This window comes from Scheffersomyces spartinae (assembly GCF_019049425.1).
Source record: "Scheffersomyces spartinae strain ARV_011 chromosome Unknown scaffold_19, whole genome shotgun sequence".
NCBI lineage: Eukaryota > Fungi > Ascomycota > Pichiomycetes > Serinales > Debaryomycetaceae > Lizanozyma > Lizanozyma spartinae.
This window is the reverse complement of record NW_025065066.1, coordinates 145,358-165,344: the sequence shown is the minus strand read 5'-3', so window position 1 is coordinate 165,344 and position 19,987 is coordinate 145,358. Positions and strand designations below refer to the sequence as shown.

Genomic DNA, 19,987 nt, shown 5'->3' with positions numbered 1-19,987 from the left:
ATGTCCACAACAGTGATCATAGTTCATGACTATACAGAGATAATATGTCTGACTGTGATTAAAAAGTATGTATTTCTTCATAATAAACTAGTAAAGTAAAATATGTTATAATATATTAATGTCATGATTTGAAAAGACTGATGTAAATGTCATCAATAAAAAATGTCGCATACATTAACCTATAAAATCAACTATTCTCGACCCATGGCCTTATCTTCCTTTATTGCCTTACGCTCCAACTCATCCCAGTCTTCACCTTCACTTTCTTCAAACGATCCTTCACTACCACTTCCGTCACTTGAAAAGTTATCTTCTTCACTGTAGGCTTCTTCATCATCATCATCTTCAGGTTCTTCATCGGTGACTTCGAATTCCGATTCTTCTTCTTCCTCTTCCTCTTCATCAGAATCTCCATCCCCAGTTAGGAAGGTCCAGCCGCCGTCTTCGGCAAAGAAACTATAAGGATCAGCTTGAACTGTCTTCATAATAGCTCCCCAATTCAATGACATTGGACCTTCACTATAAGGAATATCAACGTCTGTTAACCAATTCTTTACATCCTCCAACAATTCCATTGGTATAGTATTAACATGAACAACTGGTTTGGAAAAGTCCTTGAACACAAAGACCATATCGAAATTCTTTAAACCAAACTGAACTCTTTCTAAATGTGCAAGTTCAATCTCTTCCAATGTTAATACCAAATATGGTGGATCCACCAACAGGACCAAACAGTCTCTTGTTGGCATACATAAAACTGCAGATCTAAATGGTACACCTTGGAATCCCAACTCTCTAAATGGCATATCCAAATCAATCATACCATGAGAAGATTCAGCAATTAATTCGGCAAACTTCTTAAACTCTTTATCTAACAAAGCTTTCCTTTTACGCTCTTCTTCTTCTTGTTGCAATTCATCCTCATCTCCATATCTGTACCTTCTCTTTCTACCTCCAGTTTCATCGAATGCCATGTCACTAGCTTCACGATAGAATTGAATATCAAAAGACTTTCTCTTCCCAATCATGAGTGGACTCTTCAAATGACAATGTATAATAACAATCAACTCATCTTTACAAGGCTGGAAGAACAAGTGTTTAATGTTGGAGAACAATATATCAACTTTTTGATCACTCTTAAAGGCAGATTGATATCTTAACCCATTTTCATGAATTTCCAAAACTCCTCCAATCTTTTTGGTATCTGGTTGTGGTCTAATGAATACTTGTTCCAATTTCTTAACACGAGATCCCTTTAATTCATTCAAATTAGCTTGAGTGACAACATCGGCCAATTGTTTCCTTTCTTGTTCTCTTTTAACTGCATCTTTCTTCAAATCTTGGATTGCTTTGAAAACATCAACCATTCTTTGTCTATCTCTTGATCTGAAGGTCATGGATCTAACAAATGTATTATCAGGAGAATCTTCATATGGTAAATCATTTTTCCGTGAAGCATTCCCTCCAATACCAGGAGAATTAAAATTCAATCTTAAATATGTGAAATCACCTTCTTCATTGGTAGATCCATTCTTGAATGAATTGATATGGAAGGGCACAGGTCTACCACAAATAGGTAAAAGGATAGTTTGATTTCTGTAATCAATATGAATCTTTAAATCTCTAACACTGTTAGGTATTTGTGATTCTCGAAGATATGATTCATATCTCTTGAAAACTGGCTTCAAATCAGAAGAATCCGTAGCATCTGCTTTAGAAAATCGGGCTAATCCTTCTTCTTGCCTTTTACCATGTAAAATACGTTGGGCTTCTTGTCTTCTTTTTTCTGCATTAGCATTATCATCAGTTTGATTTGACTCATGACGTAATTTGGATTTTAAGATTTTAGAATTAGCCACAGGTTCAACTGAATTAGTTCTTCTATCTGAAGAAGAAGCCCCTCCCTTCTTCTCGGATTTAATCTCGGACTTAACCTTATTGCTGTTAGCTTCTTGCTTTTTGTTTGGTTCATCATCATTGAAAAAGAATGATACTTCTGATCTTGATTTGGGATAATTAGTCAATAAAATCGGATCTGATTCAGTAACTTTGAAAGTATCGGTTAATAATAACCCATAATTTTGTAACTTGGGGTTTTTGGCCTTTGTGTTGGTCAAATTATTGAAACCAATGGTTAAAGAGAATACTTGACCATTCTTCAACTTTCTGGTATTTTTACCATTCAAAATAAATGAAGAGTCTCTAAACTCAATACCCATAAGCCAACCACAATTTTTGGTGAAATTAGCCAATAAAGAAGGGTTCTTGGTCTTGATAAATTCTGTGGCACCTTGAAAGACTTCTTGGGCAGTTTTACCTTCTTTCAAAAAGTTTGAAATTATATGAGCTTGTAATTTCAAAAGGAAATCGTAATTCTCTTCAATTTGAGGGGTTGGATCAACCAAAAACGTTCTACCAATATTAGAACAATAAGATTTATACCGAATACCCAAAGAAGCCAAAATAACTCCCTCCCCTACTAATCTTTTATCATTTGATAAAGCACTGGGTCTCAAATCATATTCTCCACCGCTTTGAACTATGGGGGAATAACACCATTCGGTATTATCAGCATCAAAGTCTTTCAATGGGTGTAACAATTTCTTACCCATAGCCAGCTTGGTATACCATTTGTTATCCTTTTCTAATGAATCTTCCAACTTATCACTAACTTGGGCATTCAGAGTCTTCAATTCTTCATCAACAATCACCATCATTTCTTCCATGAAGCCATCCATCATCACCACAGAACATTTAGAAGCTATTTGAGTATTATTATATTCGTCCAGGTCCTTCACTTCCATGCATTCACTGATTAAACCAGAACAATCTTCAAATTTCAACTTCTCCTTATCATCCTTAATAACTTCTTCCCACTCATTGATGAGTTTCCCGCGATACTTGTCCTTAACAACACTTCCAATAGCATTGCCATCACCAAACAGTTTTAACATGTCCAACAACTTGACAAATAACTGACGGTTGTGCTCCGCGTCGCCGGTTCTAGCCCAGATCTCCACGTCGGACGAACTGGGGGAAGGCTTGTTCAATAATGGACGTAAATGTTTGGCCTTAGCCTCACTGGTAATAAAGATCGCCTTATCCTGGGTGATAAAGAGTAACGTCTGAAGAAACTCATACCCTAAAAGCCATATCTGTAATACCGTGGACTTCTTATAAGTGTTTTCATCGTCACTAGCACCAACAAAGAACAAGAGTCCCGTCTTAGACAAGTCGGTGTATTCTTGCACAAGGGTTCGCTGAACCAACGACAACCGTTTGTGAAACGCGTTCACGTCAACCTTGACGTCAGACATAATCGGATACAATTGGATTGATTGATGTTGGTCGATAAATGTCTGTCTGTCTGTTGATAACCTGTTGGTGTTAGTTTTCGTTTGCAGAATTTTTGTCAAAAACTTTTGGACCGGTTTTGTGTAATCGCGAATTCCGCGTGTTTGTGTAACATAACCAGGAATCAAATAAACCAAGCTCACACGTAAAAGACTGGGAACTTATGCTATGTTATTATCACCTTTTAGCAGCTATCATCAAGATGTTTAGACAGTCCAAAAGGAGGACCGCGGGTAGACGGAATTTTGACACGTCTCGAAAAGACTTGCTAGTTTCCAAAGTGGCAGGAAGCACCAAGTTGTATGGCACACGCGTTAGTTTCTACGATGTTCCACCAATTAACGAGATTACCCTTGAACAATTTGAAACATGGGCTATAGACCGGTTAAAGGTATTGATTGAGATCGAAAGTTGTGTGGCACGGTCCAAGTCTCTCAAAGACATGGAAACCGTGTTGAGACCATTGTTGAACAAGTATTTACCGTTATCTCCATCGACCACTAAGAATGAAGAAGAAATACGTGAAGAACGAATGAAAGATCATTATTCTCATTATATTTTGCGATTGGTGTTCTGCCGAAGTGAAGAGTTACGGAAGAAGTTCATTAAAAACGAAGCATTACTTTTTAAAATCAGATATAACTTGCTTCCTCCAAGAGAACAAGAAGAGTTCATCAATTTGAATCTGGATAAGTTGTCATGGGCATACATTTCATCCACTGAGAAGGAACTACTTTTCGAAAACTTATTTGCTGCCACTAGTTCTGCCATTCGGATGGCCATCGACCCCAGTATGCTGGCATTTAGCAACAATGAACAATTGCGGAATCATATTAAAGTTAATGAGAGTTTTATTAAATTACCCTTTGAAAAAGTCCCCAATTTGGTTAGTTCAAGATCAGTGTATTTGCTCAAGGGGTTTGCTTATGTTCCAACCGCTTTACAATTGAACTTATTGGCTGTTGAGTTCCAAGACTCACTTTCCTTGAACTTAACCCGGACGTTTCAAATGCTTCCAAGATTAGAAGAAGATGATCGCCTTCTTCCATTGCTAAACAACTTGAGTCATAATTTTTCCAGTATTCAACTCCATGATTTTGGCGGTGATAATGGAGGGGGGTCCAATTCTGATATAACTGCTCAATCCATAACTTCACCAGAGATCATGAAGCATTTCCCTCTCTGTGCCAAACACTTGACGAGGAATCTCGTTGCCAATTCCCATTTGAAGTACACTGGACGTCAGCAATTGGGTCTTTTCCTCAAGGGGATTGGTCTTTCTGTAGATGAAGCGTTACTGTTTTGGTCTTATCAATTTACAAAAGGTTCACTGGGGATGGGGTTGGAGAAGTTCAACAAAGAGTATAAATATAATATCAGACACACTTATGGGTTGGAAGGTGCTCGTACCAATTATAGACCCTGGGATTGTGGAACCATTTTGAATAAACCTCGACCTAGCAAATCAGAATATCATGGTTGTCCTTATAGAGATTTATCTACTGATTCACTTATTATACAATTACAAGAAATGGGGATTGTTGATCAGCATGAGATAAATGGAGTCATAGATGATGTCACCAAGAATGACTATACCATTGCATGTACCAGGGTATTTGAATTAACCCATAAGAAGGAACTTGGACTACGTGGAGATGCCAATTTGCACATTAACCATCCTAATTTATACTTTGAAAGATCACGACAATTAGAGAAGGCAGAGAAGGTTGAAGAAAATAATACTAATAAATAGATAAATAAATAAATAAATAAATAAATAATGAATAAATAATAAATAAATAAATAAATAAATAAATAAATAAATAAATAAATAAATAAATAAATAAATAAATAAATAAATAAATAAATAAATAAATAAATAAATAAATAAATAAATAAATAAATAAATAAATAAATAAATAATAATAATAATAATAATAATAATAATAAATAAGTATAGGATTAAATGTCAAGTGATAACCAAAGGTCTTTAAACTTAAACCAACTTGCACCGCTACCACAGAATCCTACCCAAAATGGAGTCAAACAACCGTCTCTTAAAGACCAATGTAAAACCAAAGGTAATTGAATCACTTGTTGGAACAATTGGACTTGCCATGCTTTATTCCATTTGCTAATTGGAGTGTTTCTAATCAATTGGGCAATTTCTAAGGCCAAATACAACCCCCAAACCCTACAACACCAAATATAAGTTTCAAAGCTCCAATAAGGGTTATCGCTGGTGCCCACCCAATTATGATCAAGAACCCAACCGGCATTCTCAAGTCCTTCAAGCACGATACAGTTGATGGGTTGGAGAACTCCAATGACCCGATCGGAGAATGACTTGGCCAGCAAAGGGTTACCAAACTCGGCAAATTCATCAAGAAGCCAAGGGATATAAGTAATATTATCTGTTAACCGATTGAAGATCCGTATATCTGCAATATAGGAGGATATACGTTTCAAGTACTTAGCCAAGTTCGATCCCTCGGTGGGTGCATCAAAATGTTGTGGGGCAGTGGTCAAACAACATTTACCGTTGGATTTGGAGATATCAACGCCTGAAACTCGGCGTATAACCAGTGAAACCACCAGCATGAGTTTATAGTACAGTTTGAGAAGGAACCGCTTGATTTCAGGCTTGTTTTCAAGAGCCGAGGCCACCATTAACGTCAGGTAACAAATGAAATACAAGTTGGCATCCATGGTTGAAGTCTTCAGCAAGATTTTGGTGGAGACTTCGGAGTAGAACTTCTTGGAAAGAAGAGTTCTCCGAAGAAGACCAGCCAATCTAAGAAGCAATGCAAGAGGAATTGTTTTAGACATAACTATTGAGGTAACAGGTAAGGAACAGTGTATAACCATAATATTATCAACAACAAATATTGGATCTAAGGAAGCCCTGGTTGTTTTGGGAAACTCGATCCGAGGTGCGAAAGGTCGTGTACCGCGTATGAATGGAACGCTACCGAGGAGGTGCACTACAACAATTGGGTATAAAGTCACTGTGTGTGTGACGTAAGCAATTATAACATATATCATATATAGATGGAAATTAATTAAGTAGTGAAACAAATGCACATGTGCACATAAAGAAGTAAATAGAATTGTAAAAAAGGCAGTCATTGTAAATCTAATGTTTATGACCAGAGTCAGAAGAAGAGAGACCAGATCTAAGAACGGTGTGTTCCTTTTCAGCATATAGTTCACGAGCATGTTGGTCTGCAGAACCCACAACTTCCAAAACCACTTCATTGATCTCTTCAACTTCATCTTTCACTTGGGGCAATAATAAGTTCAAAATAACTCCCAAAAACCCAGTCAACGCGAACCCGGTTTCCATAACCAAGATAATGGCACTAAAGAACCCTTGCTTACCCTTGTTATCTCCGGTGTACGTGAAAACGTTCGAGAACCAATTTGGCACTAAGATAGACCCTAACCCAGGTAAAATAGATGCGGTTAAAAGGAAACGATCTCTTCTGGACATTTCTCCACTACTCATGATCTTAATACCGGAAACGGCAACAGAACAAAACAAGAATGAAGTCATCCCACCAAGAATGGCCTTGGGGATAGAAACAATAGCAGCGGCAAATTTAGCAAAGATACCCATAATGATCATAAACATAGCACATCCATAACCAACATAACGGTTTGCGCATTTGGTAACAGAAATCACACCGTTATTTTGAGCAAATGTAGACATGGGAGTAATGGTCATCAAACATGATAAAACACCAGACAACCCATCGGCAAGGACCCCCCCTTGAATACGAGAGTCATACAATTCACCTTCCACCTCTAAACGAGACACATCTGACGTAGCAGTAATGTCACCAATGGCTTCCATCATCAACACTATAAACACCGCGAGGTAGGGTAAGACTATTGGACCATAAACTTGTAACTTGAAAGTATGTTTCCAAATAAATGTAGCTGCTGGAGCAATCTTGATACCATTGGGAGAAAAATATCCACAAGCAGCACCGACAATACAACCGACCAAAAGTCCTATGACAACAGCACAGGACTTCATGATTGGAGAACCAAACCGTTCAGAAAGAATAATCGTCAAATAAACAAGGAACCCTAATCCAACAAAGGAAGCAGATCCCCATTCCATTGGTTTGGCTGGAGCGTTACAAATAGCACCTATACAACCAGAACCTCCCAACCAATCATCGAACCCAGTTTCGACCAAATGAGCACCAATAAGGAACACCACTGGACCGGTGACAATTGGAGGGAAAACTTTCTGTAAAACTTTAGCAGGGGAGAAAGAAAGGGCAATTTCAAGTAAAGCACATACAGCACCAGTACCTAAGATTCTTCCGTATCCATCAGGACAAGGTAACTTAGTACCATCTGCTGCCACTGGACAGAATCCAGAGGTATAGAATTCTGGGAATGCCAGAGTAACAATTGTGATCGTAGCAAAGGAAGTGCCCACAACCGATAAAAGTCCTGTACCGATATAGTAAGGAGTTCCGTAAATATGGAATCTAGTGACTTGAATGGAAGTTAAGATCCCAGAGACAATTAATGAAGTAGACACCAAATATTGTTGAATATTAAGTGGTAAATTAGCAGCACCAGCAATGATAATTGGAGGAGAAACAACACCCGCCAACATAGCTAAGGCATGTTGGAAACTTAATACAAGCCATAATAAAATTGGCATTTCACTATTTAAAGCAAAGAATGGTTGTGTTTTCATCTCCTTACTGACAAATGGAATTTGAGGAATGAAAAGGTACCCATAATCATAATCACCAATCCAACCTTCTTTAGTGGTTAACTTCTTTACAGTCTTTCTTCCAAAGGACTTGGCGCCATTAACAGTGGGGAGACCCATTATGAGATGAGATGATCTTAAGACTAACGAGATGAGATAATATCCAAAAAAGACAATACTCGTATTTGGGAGATGTTGTTCACTTTATATACCAATGACTCGCTTTAACAACATGCAGAAACTAACAATTAGATAGCAACATAAGTTTAGCCTTCTTAGCTGTAAGAAGTATTATCGGAGACCCCCAGACCCAGAAAAAATATCTGTTTCGAGGCTTAAGATAGCCTCCTGATCCTAAATGAAGGAAAGAAACGCAAATTGTCTTCTTTGATGCACCGTTAACTGTGAATCAAAATACAGTCTTACTTCATTGGCAGATAGCGATAGCGATAGATAAAGAAAACCAGACACAAAATTAAGATTACAAAACCGGCACTCACCGAAGCGTTGCCCAATAGTAATCGTCAACTTATGGTGAATCGACATGAACTATATGCAATATACATAAACAACAATAACAATACCACTTATTGTAGAACATGTATTTAGCATTATCTGACTTGATATTATTTGATATTAGAACCGTTTTCATTTGCTAGTCAGCTGGCTTTTAACAATTTTTAGTGACCTGCATATACCAAAATCCAGCTAAAGTACTTTATAATGTGCTCCCCCAAAAAGTCATCTTCTGACTTGGGTGCTAGAATAATTACATGTGCTGATGCTTTGATTACATACTACCAGGCATGTAGATGCAAGAAAGATAAGAAAGATCTTTATTGATGGTCCCTAAGCAACTTGTAGGTAACCCATCCATAAGCGTTGAGAAGAATCCGGTGATGATAGAACTGCATTTTGTGATGATTCCTTGGGGATTACCCGGTTGAGTGGATCAGTTTACCGTATAATGAGTCTTGTTGTCAATAACTTTGTAGGCCTCGTAGGGCGAGTGGTATAAACATAGTAGAAGCGAAGAGGTAGTTAAAAGCGGAATTTGGAGAATAGTATTTTGTCTGTCTGAAATTTACAATTTTTTTACGGTGACTACCGAAACCTGCGTAAATGCACTTTTACTTAAACAATAATTGGTCATATTTGCTTTTTAGCTTATCAGTATTAAAGATAAGTTCGACTAAACGCTGAGCAGATAACGTTCAGCTACTATCCATGCTTCAAAGCACATGAAAAATTTACTGAGTTGAACTGCACTAACAAAATAATGGCATGGCTTTGACCAACTTAAGTGAAGACTATGCTACATGATGACTAAGATTTGAGTGTCTCGTTAGATTTTCTTAATCCTTTCCTATTAGGATCTGCAATGTCCGCCCGTGACTGTTCACCAGTTAACAAACAAATACGTAGATACGATAATAACTTAACAAACTGAAGTACTGTCTGGTACCAAATCGGGAAGGGCAATGGGCTTATCGGTAGCTTTGTGTAAAAGACCACGACTTTTGACAGGAGGTTGCTCAATCCCGTCATGGCGTTTTTTCCTGTGAATCGCGGCAATGACCGAGCACCATGTTCTTGGCTGTAGTAGCATATTGAATCGGTTATAGCAAGTGAAAGGTTACCTCAAGAGTGCGGTAGAAAACCATAAGCGGAACGTAATACTTATTATAGGCTTCGACGTGACCGAGAAGAACTGCACAATTCTATTGCTATGAAGTAGCTATCTTGTGTAGCGCTACCTTCTGCGATCTTATCCCATTTAGGTTTACTCAATTACTCATTGTTGCCAAGTAATGCAGGATGGTTGTTCATTATCAGGACAGCGGAGTACTCCATCCTATACTGAAAATACACACGACAACGTCACAAATGACCTTTGAAAGTTCAAAGCATTCAACTCTTCAGAGCCTATAATGCCAATTGCCAGCTTCCAATGCTCAATATAGTGTTGAACGCGTGCTCCGTTTCAATACTGATTGAATGTAATATTTGATAACGTAAAGCATTTCATTTTCTGTCTTATCAAAGCGTCCAATCTTCCACAATGGTTTGTTTTATAAGTACAACTCCTTAATTATAACCACACATCCTGCGGCTGAGAGATAAACGATAGATATCTCCGTAATTCTAAAGTCACTCCATCTAAAGATAAATGTTTTTTTTATGTCTGGCCATCAAGCGTTTCCCAGACAAATTTTTTGGACCAATGTATACCAGTAGGCGACAGAGTGTAAATTGCACCCATTGCTAAAACCAAAAACGTTAAAACTTACTTCATAACGTAAATAGATAATCAATTCAACTACAGCTCGGTTTGCATACTTTAAAATGAACTTAATTCTCCATTTGTATTCCCCATGCTCTTTGTCTATTTTGGTTATTTCTTCCAGTGGAGATCGCCGAATGTCACACAACATCGTCTCCATGTAGTTACACCATGTCATCGTAGTATAATATTCATTGAAAATCCATTCATGCTTTGTTCCATGATGATATGAGTTGGTCAAACGGCGATTAAACGTTTTAATGGAGTTATTCAGGCAACCTTATGCTGTACAAAATAATCTCCAATGTCACCCATGTCATTAGTATACTAACACATAAGAAGGCATTAAAAACCAAACTAGAAAGGCTGTAATAGCCATACAAGATTACAATTACGCTATCAAAAATGTTTTATAAAAGAGAACGATACTATTAGAGTTTGATTATAAAACGAGCCACTACTATAAATGGATTAATTACTACCAACCAAGACCGATAACTTCTGTACCAGCTACAAATGACCTACATTTAGAAGCCGAAGGACCTATGATGATAATTCAATTTCTATTACACCTGCTTTGGTTCCAGAGCTGACAATAATCAAATTACTGTCATCCTAAAAAGGTGAAGCTATAGGAGTTGAAGAAAAGTATCGATCTATGGGAAGAATATCAGTTATTGCAGCTAAGAATTGCTGAATGGTACTTCAGTACTGTTTACGTTTACCTTTCACTTTAGCAATAGCAATAGCTACCTATATTGGTGTCACTGATATACAGAAATTGTTATGAGAAATCTGTACTAGCTCTGGTGAAGGAACTTCAAGCCTTAGTTTTGCAAACCATCAAATCTGAGTTTCTTTATGATAGCACAATGGCGTGAATACTAACTCATAACACCTTGGACGCATCCTCATACTGAATGATGATGTCTTGGATAATAGAGGGCCTCTAGCAGACATCATATATGTCTCGCAGGAGGTAAGTCAGAACTACAAAACTCCTCTAAATAATATTTAACTGATGCTAGGATAGCTCAGATAAATCTGAGGTGGCGATCAATGATGTACGTTTACCGAAACAGTATTCCATCTGCACTATTCTTGCAGGCCTCCTAATGAAAGTACTTTTTGGCATAAAGGTACACATATCAAGTTTCAACATCATAAGACAGACTTAATGAGCCTATCTTTGAAGAATGAATAATAATAATCGTTAATAACACAATCTTGGATTTGAATTCAAACGTGTGTTAAGGTAACCATACACTTCTACTTCTTTAATTACACGGATAAAAGACTTTGGTGTAATTAATTCAGTAAGCCTCAAGACAAGGGAATAGCCAAGTTGGTTTCTGGTACCTTAGTTTCAACATTATTTTCTTCAGACCATAACCTTGTTGCAAAAAGATATTTGACGTGAATAAAAAATGGTCCATCAATTAACCACCAAAAATTCCACTTGGAGACATTCAAACTCCCCAATAGGATGAGAAATCAAGTTATACTCAGTTAACTACTTAACTACATTACCAAAAGATATTAGACTGACGTGAAGATTATTGAGCTTATGCACAGTGTTGGAAGCATAACCACCACTGTAGAAGGAGCACTTCAAAGTTCAAATAGATGTCTTATCAACAACAACTCACCGCAGCTCAGAGGAGCCTTACATCCATCTTTTGAAGTTCAGCGATGTATTAAGAAGAAAGTAAGTAATATAGTGTTGAAGGTGGGTCTTGAAAGAAAAGTCTGCGTCTCACCATACAGACCCTTTAGATGGGACAAAATACAAAAGCGCAAGAGCAAAGTTCGTGGAAGTATTCCAACATCCTTTACTATTCATTGTTATACTTTGTGTGCTACGGGAAACCAACACACGTTTTAAGAAAGTAAGCGTTACGTCTGTCTTGGAATTGACAGCAACTTCATGATTTAGAATGATTCGGAGGATAAGTACGTCAACAGATATCAGATATCTTCCAGAATTTTCAAATGAAAGACCACTCTTGGACATTGATATCTCGCATATTTATGATGAGGTAATACTAATGATAACGAGGTATCCATATTGATCATTAGCACAGTAAAACACTATTTGGGCATATTTCCACCAATAATATATGAATGCTACAATGTCTATTAACTAAGGGCCTTTTTTTGTCACTGAATTAACCTCCTTATCAAGACTTTTTCATAAAACAAATCTAGTTTACATCAACGACACTACGTCTTACCATCTTCAAGCTCCACATTCTGCTTTATATATCCAACGAGACCTTGCAATTTTTGAGTAGCATAATCGTCCAACTGAGAAAGCCTATTCATTATTCCTTCGTTCATGTCCAGTGCACGTTCATTTTTCGCAGCCAGGACTGCGTCTGACTTTCCCGGAGCAATAGCATCAGCACCTTCGTCACCTTCATCATCTTCATCTAATAAGTTTTCACCTTCATCATCTTCATCTTCAACTTCTTCGTTGTCTTCTCTCCCAAGGCCATCACCTGCAACGGCTTCTTTGAGCTCGTCATCAATTTCCATCTGAGATGAAGGTTCTTTAATATCATCATATTCTGTTTGTAAGATTTTTGTAATCTTCAGTGATTCAATAGGTAATTCCTTCATGATTCGATTTAATTTGTAACGCACCAATCGTCTCATTATCTCTGCACATTGATGTACAATCCACCCATCTTGAGAATCAGGCTCATCTCTGAAAAATTGATCTTCCTTCATTTTACTACTAAAAGTAGCTAAAATATCTGGATCGAGAAAGTCTCCAACTTGGTACGTAATTGTAACTGCCTTAGATTTACCATCAAATAACAAATTCTCATGTATACTAAAATCTGCCATTCTTCCTTCTGGCACTTTATCAACGTCAATTGACAGCGGGAGCCTTCTGTTTTCAGAAGTGTATGCTATGCTAGGATTGTTATTGAAATTAACTCCAGGAGTACGGAAATATTCACTTTGATATCTCCAGTACTTTTGATTTGATCGGGGATCAACCCCATATTTGATGTTGCAAAACCTCCATGGCCCCGATTTATAAATATAAGTAACATAAGGTAATGCCTGTTTCAAAGCTGAAAGCAAATGAGGAGGTGCAATGTCTTTCAAGTGCCGTCTTAACCAAATAGGCTTCACAGCAAAGACACCTTCTAACCATCTTATACATTCTAATAATAACTTATCGGGACTGGATTCTTCAAGGTCAGAACTAGTTAGCGATGCAAGATTCTGTATCAACGGTAAACGAGGTGATAATGGTGGATCAGCATAATAGTCAATGATGATGGTATGTAACTTGAGAGTATCCTTTTTAGCAACAACCTTAACTTCACCTGATTCTGTTTTAATTGTTGTTGTTAAAGGATTCTTTTGGTATCTAAAATCAAAGGGATACTTAATATTACTGAAAACAGGTGGAGGTGGTAAGTGGTGATCGATATTAGCATATGAATCTGGGTCCTTGAAGTCCTCAATACCTTGAAAAGACAGATGCAGCGTAACAAATTTCACAACGTTTTCATATGTTTTGGCACCCATAAACTCGGTGGTGAACTCTTGGACGTATTTATTATTCTTAGTACTAACTTGGAAATCAGCAATCAGTTTGAATGAATATGTTTTATCTATGATAGCCACAGGTCTTACTCTGTACTTGCCACTTTTGCTTTGAGCCAAAAGGTCTCTCACTTTGTAGTTATCTGGATTATCATAATAATCTTTAGGCAATGAATCCTTGGGTATTGATACTTTGAGTAGCACTTTCTCGCTAGTGCTTAATATACTTTGAATTGGATGATGATATGGATCTTTAGGACGTAATCTTAACTCTAAAGTACTGGCTCCGGTATTCTCTTCACTTATATTATTGTTAATATTAAGTGGATTTAATTTCTTATCTCCGCTGTTTAAACCTTTATTACTATTCGAGGAAGAAGAAGAATTGATACTCGGACTCTTTAGACGTTCCTTCAAATTCTTCATATTATTCTTAGTGCTTTGGCTCACAACAGTCAATGCTCTTCTTGTGTGCAGTGAGTTGACTGCCTGGGCTATTTTATCTTGACCTCCAATCATTTCAATGGCCTTAGCAGTGTTATTTACTATTAATGGTAATTCAACAGCCGCCACATGAGGAATATCCATTGCATGTTTATGAGCTATTGTTTGATTCTTTGTCATATTGAAGGTTGAATTGATCAAGTGGATGTTAATTGGGTAGGGCTTTGATGGCTAATGTTTTTGTTTATATGTATTCTCAACCACCCTCGAGTTCAGTCGGAAATAATATACCGAGGGTAAAGCGAACACAGATTTTGTTTATCTCACGTGACTGGAATTTTCATGTTCATTCAACTCTTTTCTATTTCTGACAAGTATATACAATGAAATAAGCTTCATTATTTTTATTTTATGCAGTAAATTCTTGTTGCTTATTTTGGATTATGCCTTTAACAAGCTTCTACCTCTTGAATAATCTTCTACGTCTTATTTGAAGGTCCTTCATTATTTACGTGCCCTTACCAAATATACTCATATAGTGATGTTTCCTCAGAGCAATGGCAATTTAAGTAACATCTCTATTTCCGTTCCAATAAAGCATTCTCATGTGTAAAGTCCAGGTAATCGCATATAATGCTTAGTCAGTTGGGTATACGATATTTACGTCCTTCACTAGGTCTCATTGGTAAATTGAGAAGTACTGGTTTTCCTATTAAAGGTCCACTAGTTCTTACCTCTAGAAGTATACGATTTAGTGCACAATTACGGGATTCAAAACAGAGACAACCTGAAAAGCCAGATAAGCCCATTAAAGAAGATATCAATGAAGATGTCAAAGGAAACAAGTTAATCCAAGATGACAGTCAACAAACATCTCAAGAAAATGCGTTCAAAGCTGCTATAGAAGCATTCAAACTGGATAGAGTACATCGTAATCGTATAATACGAGATCACCTTTTACTGACCACCAATAACATCTTCAGTCGAATACGAATACAATGGAAATGGCTAGTAAAGAAATCAAATAACCCATTCAATACAGATGATTATTCTGCTATGTTTTCATGGCTCATGATGGGGAATGCCTTGTTGATCATTCTTGGTACCACTACATTCTTCTCGATGATTATATTTACTCTCAATACTGTTTTTGCTCAAGAGTTTGTGGCCCAGAAGTTGGGAGAGTTCATTACTAAGAATTCCAATTTGACGGTTACTTTTGAAGAAGCCATTGTTCCTACTTGGTCTGATGGGAAGATTAGTTTCAGGAAATGTTCTTGTAGTAGAAGACCTCGGAAGATAAAGACTTTTGTGAAGAAATCTCAAGCAGAAGCTATAGCTGATACAGAGGAACAAGTTGAAGAATTTGATGATGGAAATTATACACAATTTGATCTTACAATTGAAGAAGTCAGTATTACTTTATCATTTCGTAAGTGGTTAGCCGGAACAGGTATTATAAAAACCATGGAAATGAGAGGCATGAGAGGTGTGGTAGATCGTACTAATGTTCATTGGGATCCTGATGATGATGCTACTAATTATAAAAATATTGCCCAACCTGGTGATTTTGAATTTGATGTTTTCAAAATGGAGGACGTTTTATTTGAGTTAATGCAGCCTGCTGGATTCAGGCCGTTTAACGTTGCCATTTATAATTGTGAACTATCAAGATTGCGTAAGCATTGGCTTTTCTTTGATTTTTTAAATGCTGATGTCATGAATGGAGCTTATGATAATGCTCTTTTTACCATTCATAAGAAACAACGATTACTGGATTTCAAAGTGGGATCACAGTTAACAACAAAAGGTAATCCTTGGCAAAGAGTAACAAGATGTCGTGTGGATTCCCTTAATATTGACCATTTAAATACCGGGTTAGAAGGTCCATTTGGTTGGATAACTGCTGGTAAAGTCGATATGATTGGAGATGTAATGATCCCTAAAGAACCCGACCAAAGTATCAATGTGAGTGAGATTGTTACCATTATTGCACATTCCATTAAAAAGGAAGCCACTAGATATAAGAATCCAGAAGTAAAGAAACAACAACATCCAGATTTACATATGAGATTGACCAGAGATGATTATAAGGATATTTCCAAATATTTTGTATTGGATTTGACTATCAAACTTCACAATGTACGTGCCATGGTTCCATTCCAAGCTCCTGAGCTTTCATACATCAATTATGCATTGATAAGGCCCATTGTTGCTTACATCAACTCCAAAAATACCTTTATTGAGATCCACAGTAGAATTGTCAAGAATATGCAAGACTTTAGTGGTTCATGGACCATCTACGATTCCCTTTTAATGGACGATATTTCCGAAGAGGTATATGATAGTTTTGTGGATTATGTTGCGGATGAACAAGAAAGATATACCCGTATGGCAAAGGTTGGGTTCTGGTCGGTTCAACTATTATTTCAATTAATAGTGATTGGACTTGGGGCCATTTCATGAATTTACATTCTGAGCACCAATATCAATAATGTTGTATAACTTGCTAAGCTTATAGCAGTGAGGAGAATGACGGAATTACCACTGGTTTTAAAGTACTCCATATCCTTTTCTGGATTATAAAAAACATCAACGGAAGCAGCCTTGTATATACCTAAGAAATAAAATATCAGTCCGTAGATGGTATAAACCATTCCAATGGGTAAGAATTCTCTGGAGAATAACTTAATTATTAAAATAGCAAATGATAAACATCCAATGGCTGATCGGGTATAAGCACCTTCATATGTTCTTTGGTAAGCTCTAATGTCTAACTTTAAATTGTTAGCTAGGAGATCGAGTCGTGATGGGAGTCGTTCAACCCTTGGAGATATTGGACTTGGCAGATTGAAGGTAATCTGATCGTTTGGATCTACTCCTCGAAAGGTTGGTGTAGACATGGGTCAAATGAAATAGTATACAAGTATAATTCAGTATAGTATAATCAATGCCGGAGTTAATCCTTTTAATTAAGACTCCATGGTTGGTTTACAAGATTTCACTACTCCTTACTATGCAACTGAAGGGGTGTCGTGATCTTGAGCCACATCTTATATGCCCGGTGGGTACACGAATATGAAATATCCACGTGAAGTAGCACGTGATCTTGATACTGATTGAAGTTGTATATTTGATCAATAGTATTTGAAGTTATGGGTTTATTCATTCCACATCATTGTTGATTACTTATACACAAACATGGCATATCCCAGACGGTATTGGGTCAAGTTGAAAGTCCCTAAAAGTATACTTGTTACATTACCCGATTTCCCCACACCTATATCTAAAACTCGACTCAAGAAGATTTCTGCTGAAGAAAGAAGGAATGCATTGGCAGCTGCAGCTGCAGCTTCTTTAAACCCCTCTGGAGGTACTAGTGGCCTTCTGAATGTCACAACTGGAGTGAATTCAGCTTCTCCTTCATCACCTGCTCCAAGTGAAACAGCATCAATATCAGTTAATACATCAAATAAGATTGCCCCTCGAGAACCATCAACTGCAGGTCTTACAATGAATACAGTCACTAATACATCAGCATCGCTTGATCGGACTGGGAAACATGTTCGAAAATGGACGCGTAAGAAGCACACGTTTAAGACTTTTACTGGATTTACAGTAGAACGTGTAACTTGGAGAACTGAGACCCAAATCACTCTGACAGATCCAGCAACTCCCAAGATAAAGACAGAAGTATGAAACTGGAACAACAATTCGATATTATCATCTTGATGATAAGTAATGTTGCTAGAGATTAGTACGACTAACTCCTAGGATTAAGTATTTGAATATGACATAGGGAATTATAATATGAATTAGCCATGAAGATATTCACTTATTATACGTCTATTATCCCAGTAGATATGACCTTTTATTATCACCATTTGCAATTAATACTTTTGGTTCAACCGTAGCAGGATTAGTATTGCAAGCACTTACATGATGTTCACTATAATAATTAGTCAATATAAATATACCGCTCATTACCAATCATGTAAATGGTCAATGTGATCAGTCATTTCAATTTATCAATTGTTACAGGTCAGATTGTCCATGGTTAATATGACATGTAACAAATTAAATCGCACTGAAAAATTTACTATATAAACCCATTGATAACCCGCTTACTTTACCATTTGTGATCGATGCTTGTGTCACAACAACATTTAAGACGTCATGGAGTCGCATTGTTGTATCAGATGAGACATCATTATCGTTGTTGTTCGTCTTCAGTAAAGCCCACTATAGATACATCACCATCATCATCATCATCAACTCAGAATAACTATACTATCTCGAATAAACAACAGTTATACATAACTGATGAGATGGCTCCTGGATCTATATTCTTCTTACCGCATGGAACTCGTATATTCAATCGTTTGGTTCAATTTATGAAGAACCAGCAAATCAAATATGGGTTTCAAGAGGTGATAACTCCATTGATATATAAAACAAAGCTTTGGCAACAATCTGGACATTGGGATAACTATAAAGAAGATATGTTTAAAGTCCTAGGTAACGATCCCACAAAGGAAGAGGATATTATAGATGATGATGGTAGTGAAGGACTTCATGATTATGGGTTGAAACCTATGAATTGTCCAGGTCATTGTTTAATATTTAGTAGATTTGAAAGATCATATCATGATTTACCAGTCAGGTTTTCTGATTTTTCATCATTGCATAGAAATGAAGCCAGTGGAGCTCTTTCTGGGTTAACAAGGGTTAGAAGATTCCATCAAGATGATGGTCATATATTTTGCGAATTAGGTCAAATCAATTCTGAAATTAAAAATACCATTCAAATGCTTAAGGATGTTTATAAAGTGTTTGGCATTGAAGGAGATAACATTGAGTATTTTTTATCAACGAGACCTGAAGAAAAGTATATTGGAGATTTGATTACTTGGGATGAAGCTGAGTCTCAATTGACAGATGTACTTGATGAAATAGTGGGAAGAAAGAAATGGGAAATCCGTGATGGTGATGGAGCATTTTATGGACCTAAGATTGATGTTTTATTAAAAGATGCATTTGGAAAGAAACATCAAGTTGGTACTATCCAATTAGATTTCAATTTGCCTGAAAAATTTCATTTAAAATATAGGTCAGCCGACGGTTCTGATCTGAATAGACCAATAATGGTTCATAGAGCAGTTTTTGGATCTCTTGAACGATTCCTCGCCATTTTATTAGATCATTATCAAGGTAAATGGCCATTTTGGCTTAATCCCAGACATGCAATTGTTTTACCAGTTAATCTGACTCATGTGGAAGCTGCTGAAGGCATTCAAAAGCAATTAGTTGGTGATATTTTAAATGATGAAGTACAAGTTTCTCCAATAACCGGTTATAACTTTTATGTGGATGTGGATAGTAGGAATGATACTATTGGCAATAGAATTAAAGATGCCATTCAAAAAGGATACTCTTATATTATTATGGTCGGTGATAGAGATATTGAGAATGGAACTGTTGCCATTAGATCCAGAGATAATAGGAAAGTGTCCAATATGACTCCCATAGAAGTTAGAAACATGTTTATTGAACTTGAATGTCAATATAAGTGAACCTGTAATTAGACTTTTACATAT

The 19,987-nt window shown here is 36.8% G+C and overlaps 8 protein-coding genes across 8 annotated transcripts; 2 read left to right on the top strand and 6 right to left on the bottom strand.

The window, feature by feature from the left end:
- Positions 1-191: 191 nt before the first annotated feature.
- On the bottom strand, positions 192-3,317 carry CDC68 (chromatin-remodeling protein; the record flags this gene model as incomplete). Its single annotated transcript, XM_043192745.1, has 1 exon — positions 192-3,317. The coding sequence occupies one exon, from the start codon at positions 3,315-3,317 to the stop codon at positions 192-194; it is 3,126 nt and encodes a 1,041-aa protein (XP_043047800.1).
- A 1,999-nt stretch (positions 3,318-5,316) lies between these two features.
- Positions 5,317-6,183, bottom strand: CSO99 (Cso99p; the record flags this gene model as incomplete). Its single annotated transcript, XM_043192744.1, has 1 exon — positions 5,317-6,183. One exon carries the CDS (start codon positions 6,181-6,183, stop codon positions 5,317-5,319), a length of 867 nt encoding a protein of 288 aa, XP_043047799.1.
- Positions 6,184-6,490: 307 nt separating this feature from the next.
- Positions 6,491-8,215, bottom strand: XUT1 (Xut1p; the record flags this gene model as incomplete). Its single annotated transcript, XM_043192743.1, has 1 exon — positions 6,491-8,215. One exon carries the CDS (start codon positions 8,213-8,215, stop codon positions 6,491-6,493), a length of 1,725 nt encoding a protein of 574 aa, XP_043047798.1.
- A 4,387-nt stretch (positions 8,216-12,602) lies between these two features.
- On the bottom strand, positions 12,603-14,570 carry TFC1 (transcription factor TFIIIC subunit; the record flags this gene model as incomplete). Its single annotated transcript, XM_043192742.1, has 1 exon — positions 12,603-14,570. The coding sequence occupies one exon, from the start codon at positions 14,568-14,570 to the stop codon at positions 12,603-12,605; it is 1,968 nt and encodes a 655-aa protein (XP_043047797.1).
- A 453-nt stretch (positions 14,571-15,023) lies between these two features.
- MDM31 (uncharacterized protein) lies at positions 15,024-16,856 on the top strand (the record flags this gene model as incomplete). The annotated part of the gene is made up of 1 exon (XM_043192741.1): positions 15,024-16,856. One exon carries the CDS (start codon positions 15,024-15,026, stop codon positions 16,854-16,856), a length of 1,833 nt encoding a protein of 610 aa, XP_043047796.1.
- Positions 16,857-16,858: 2 nt separating this feature from the next.
- Positions 16,859-17,569, bottom strand: KQ657_001963 (uncharacterized protein; the record flags this gene model as incomplete). Its single annotated transcript, XM_043192740.1, has 2 exons — positions 16,859-17,156; positions 17,565-17,569. 2 exons carry the CDS (start codon positions 17,567-17,569, stop codon positions 16,859-16,861), a joined length of 303 nt encoding a protein of 100 aa, XP_043047795.1.
- A 6-nt stretch (positions 17,570-17,575) lies between these two features.
- Positions 17,576-18,384, bottom strand: KQ657_001962 (uncharacterized protein; the record flags this gene model as incomplete). The annotated part of the gene is made up of 2 exons (XM_043192739.1): positions 17,576-17,943; positions 18,378-18,384. 2 exons carry the CDS (start codon positions 18,382-18,384, stop codon positions 17,576-17,578), a joined length of 375 nt encoding a protein of 124 aa, XP_043047794.1.
- A 334-nt stretch (positions 18,385-18,718) lies between these two features.
- On the top strand, positions 18,719-19,963 carry MST1 (threonine--tRNA ligase; the record flags this gene model as incomplete). Its single annotated transcript, XM_043192738.1, has 1 exon — positions 18,719-19,963. One exon carries the CDS (start codon positions 18,719-18,721, stop codon positions 19,961-19,963), a length of 1,245 nt encoding a protein of 414 aa, XP_043047793.1.
- Between the last annotated feature and the right edge of the window lie 24 nt (positions 19,964-19,987).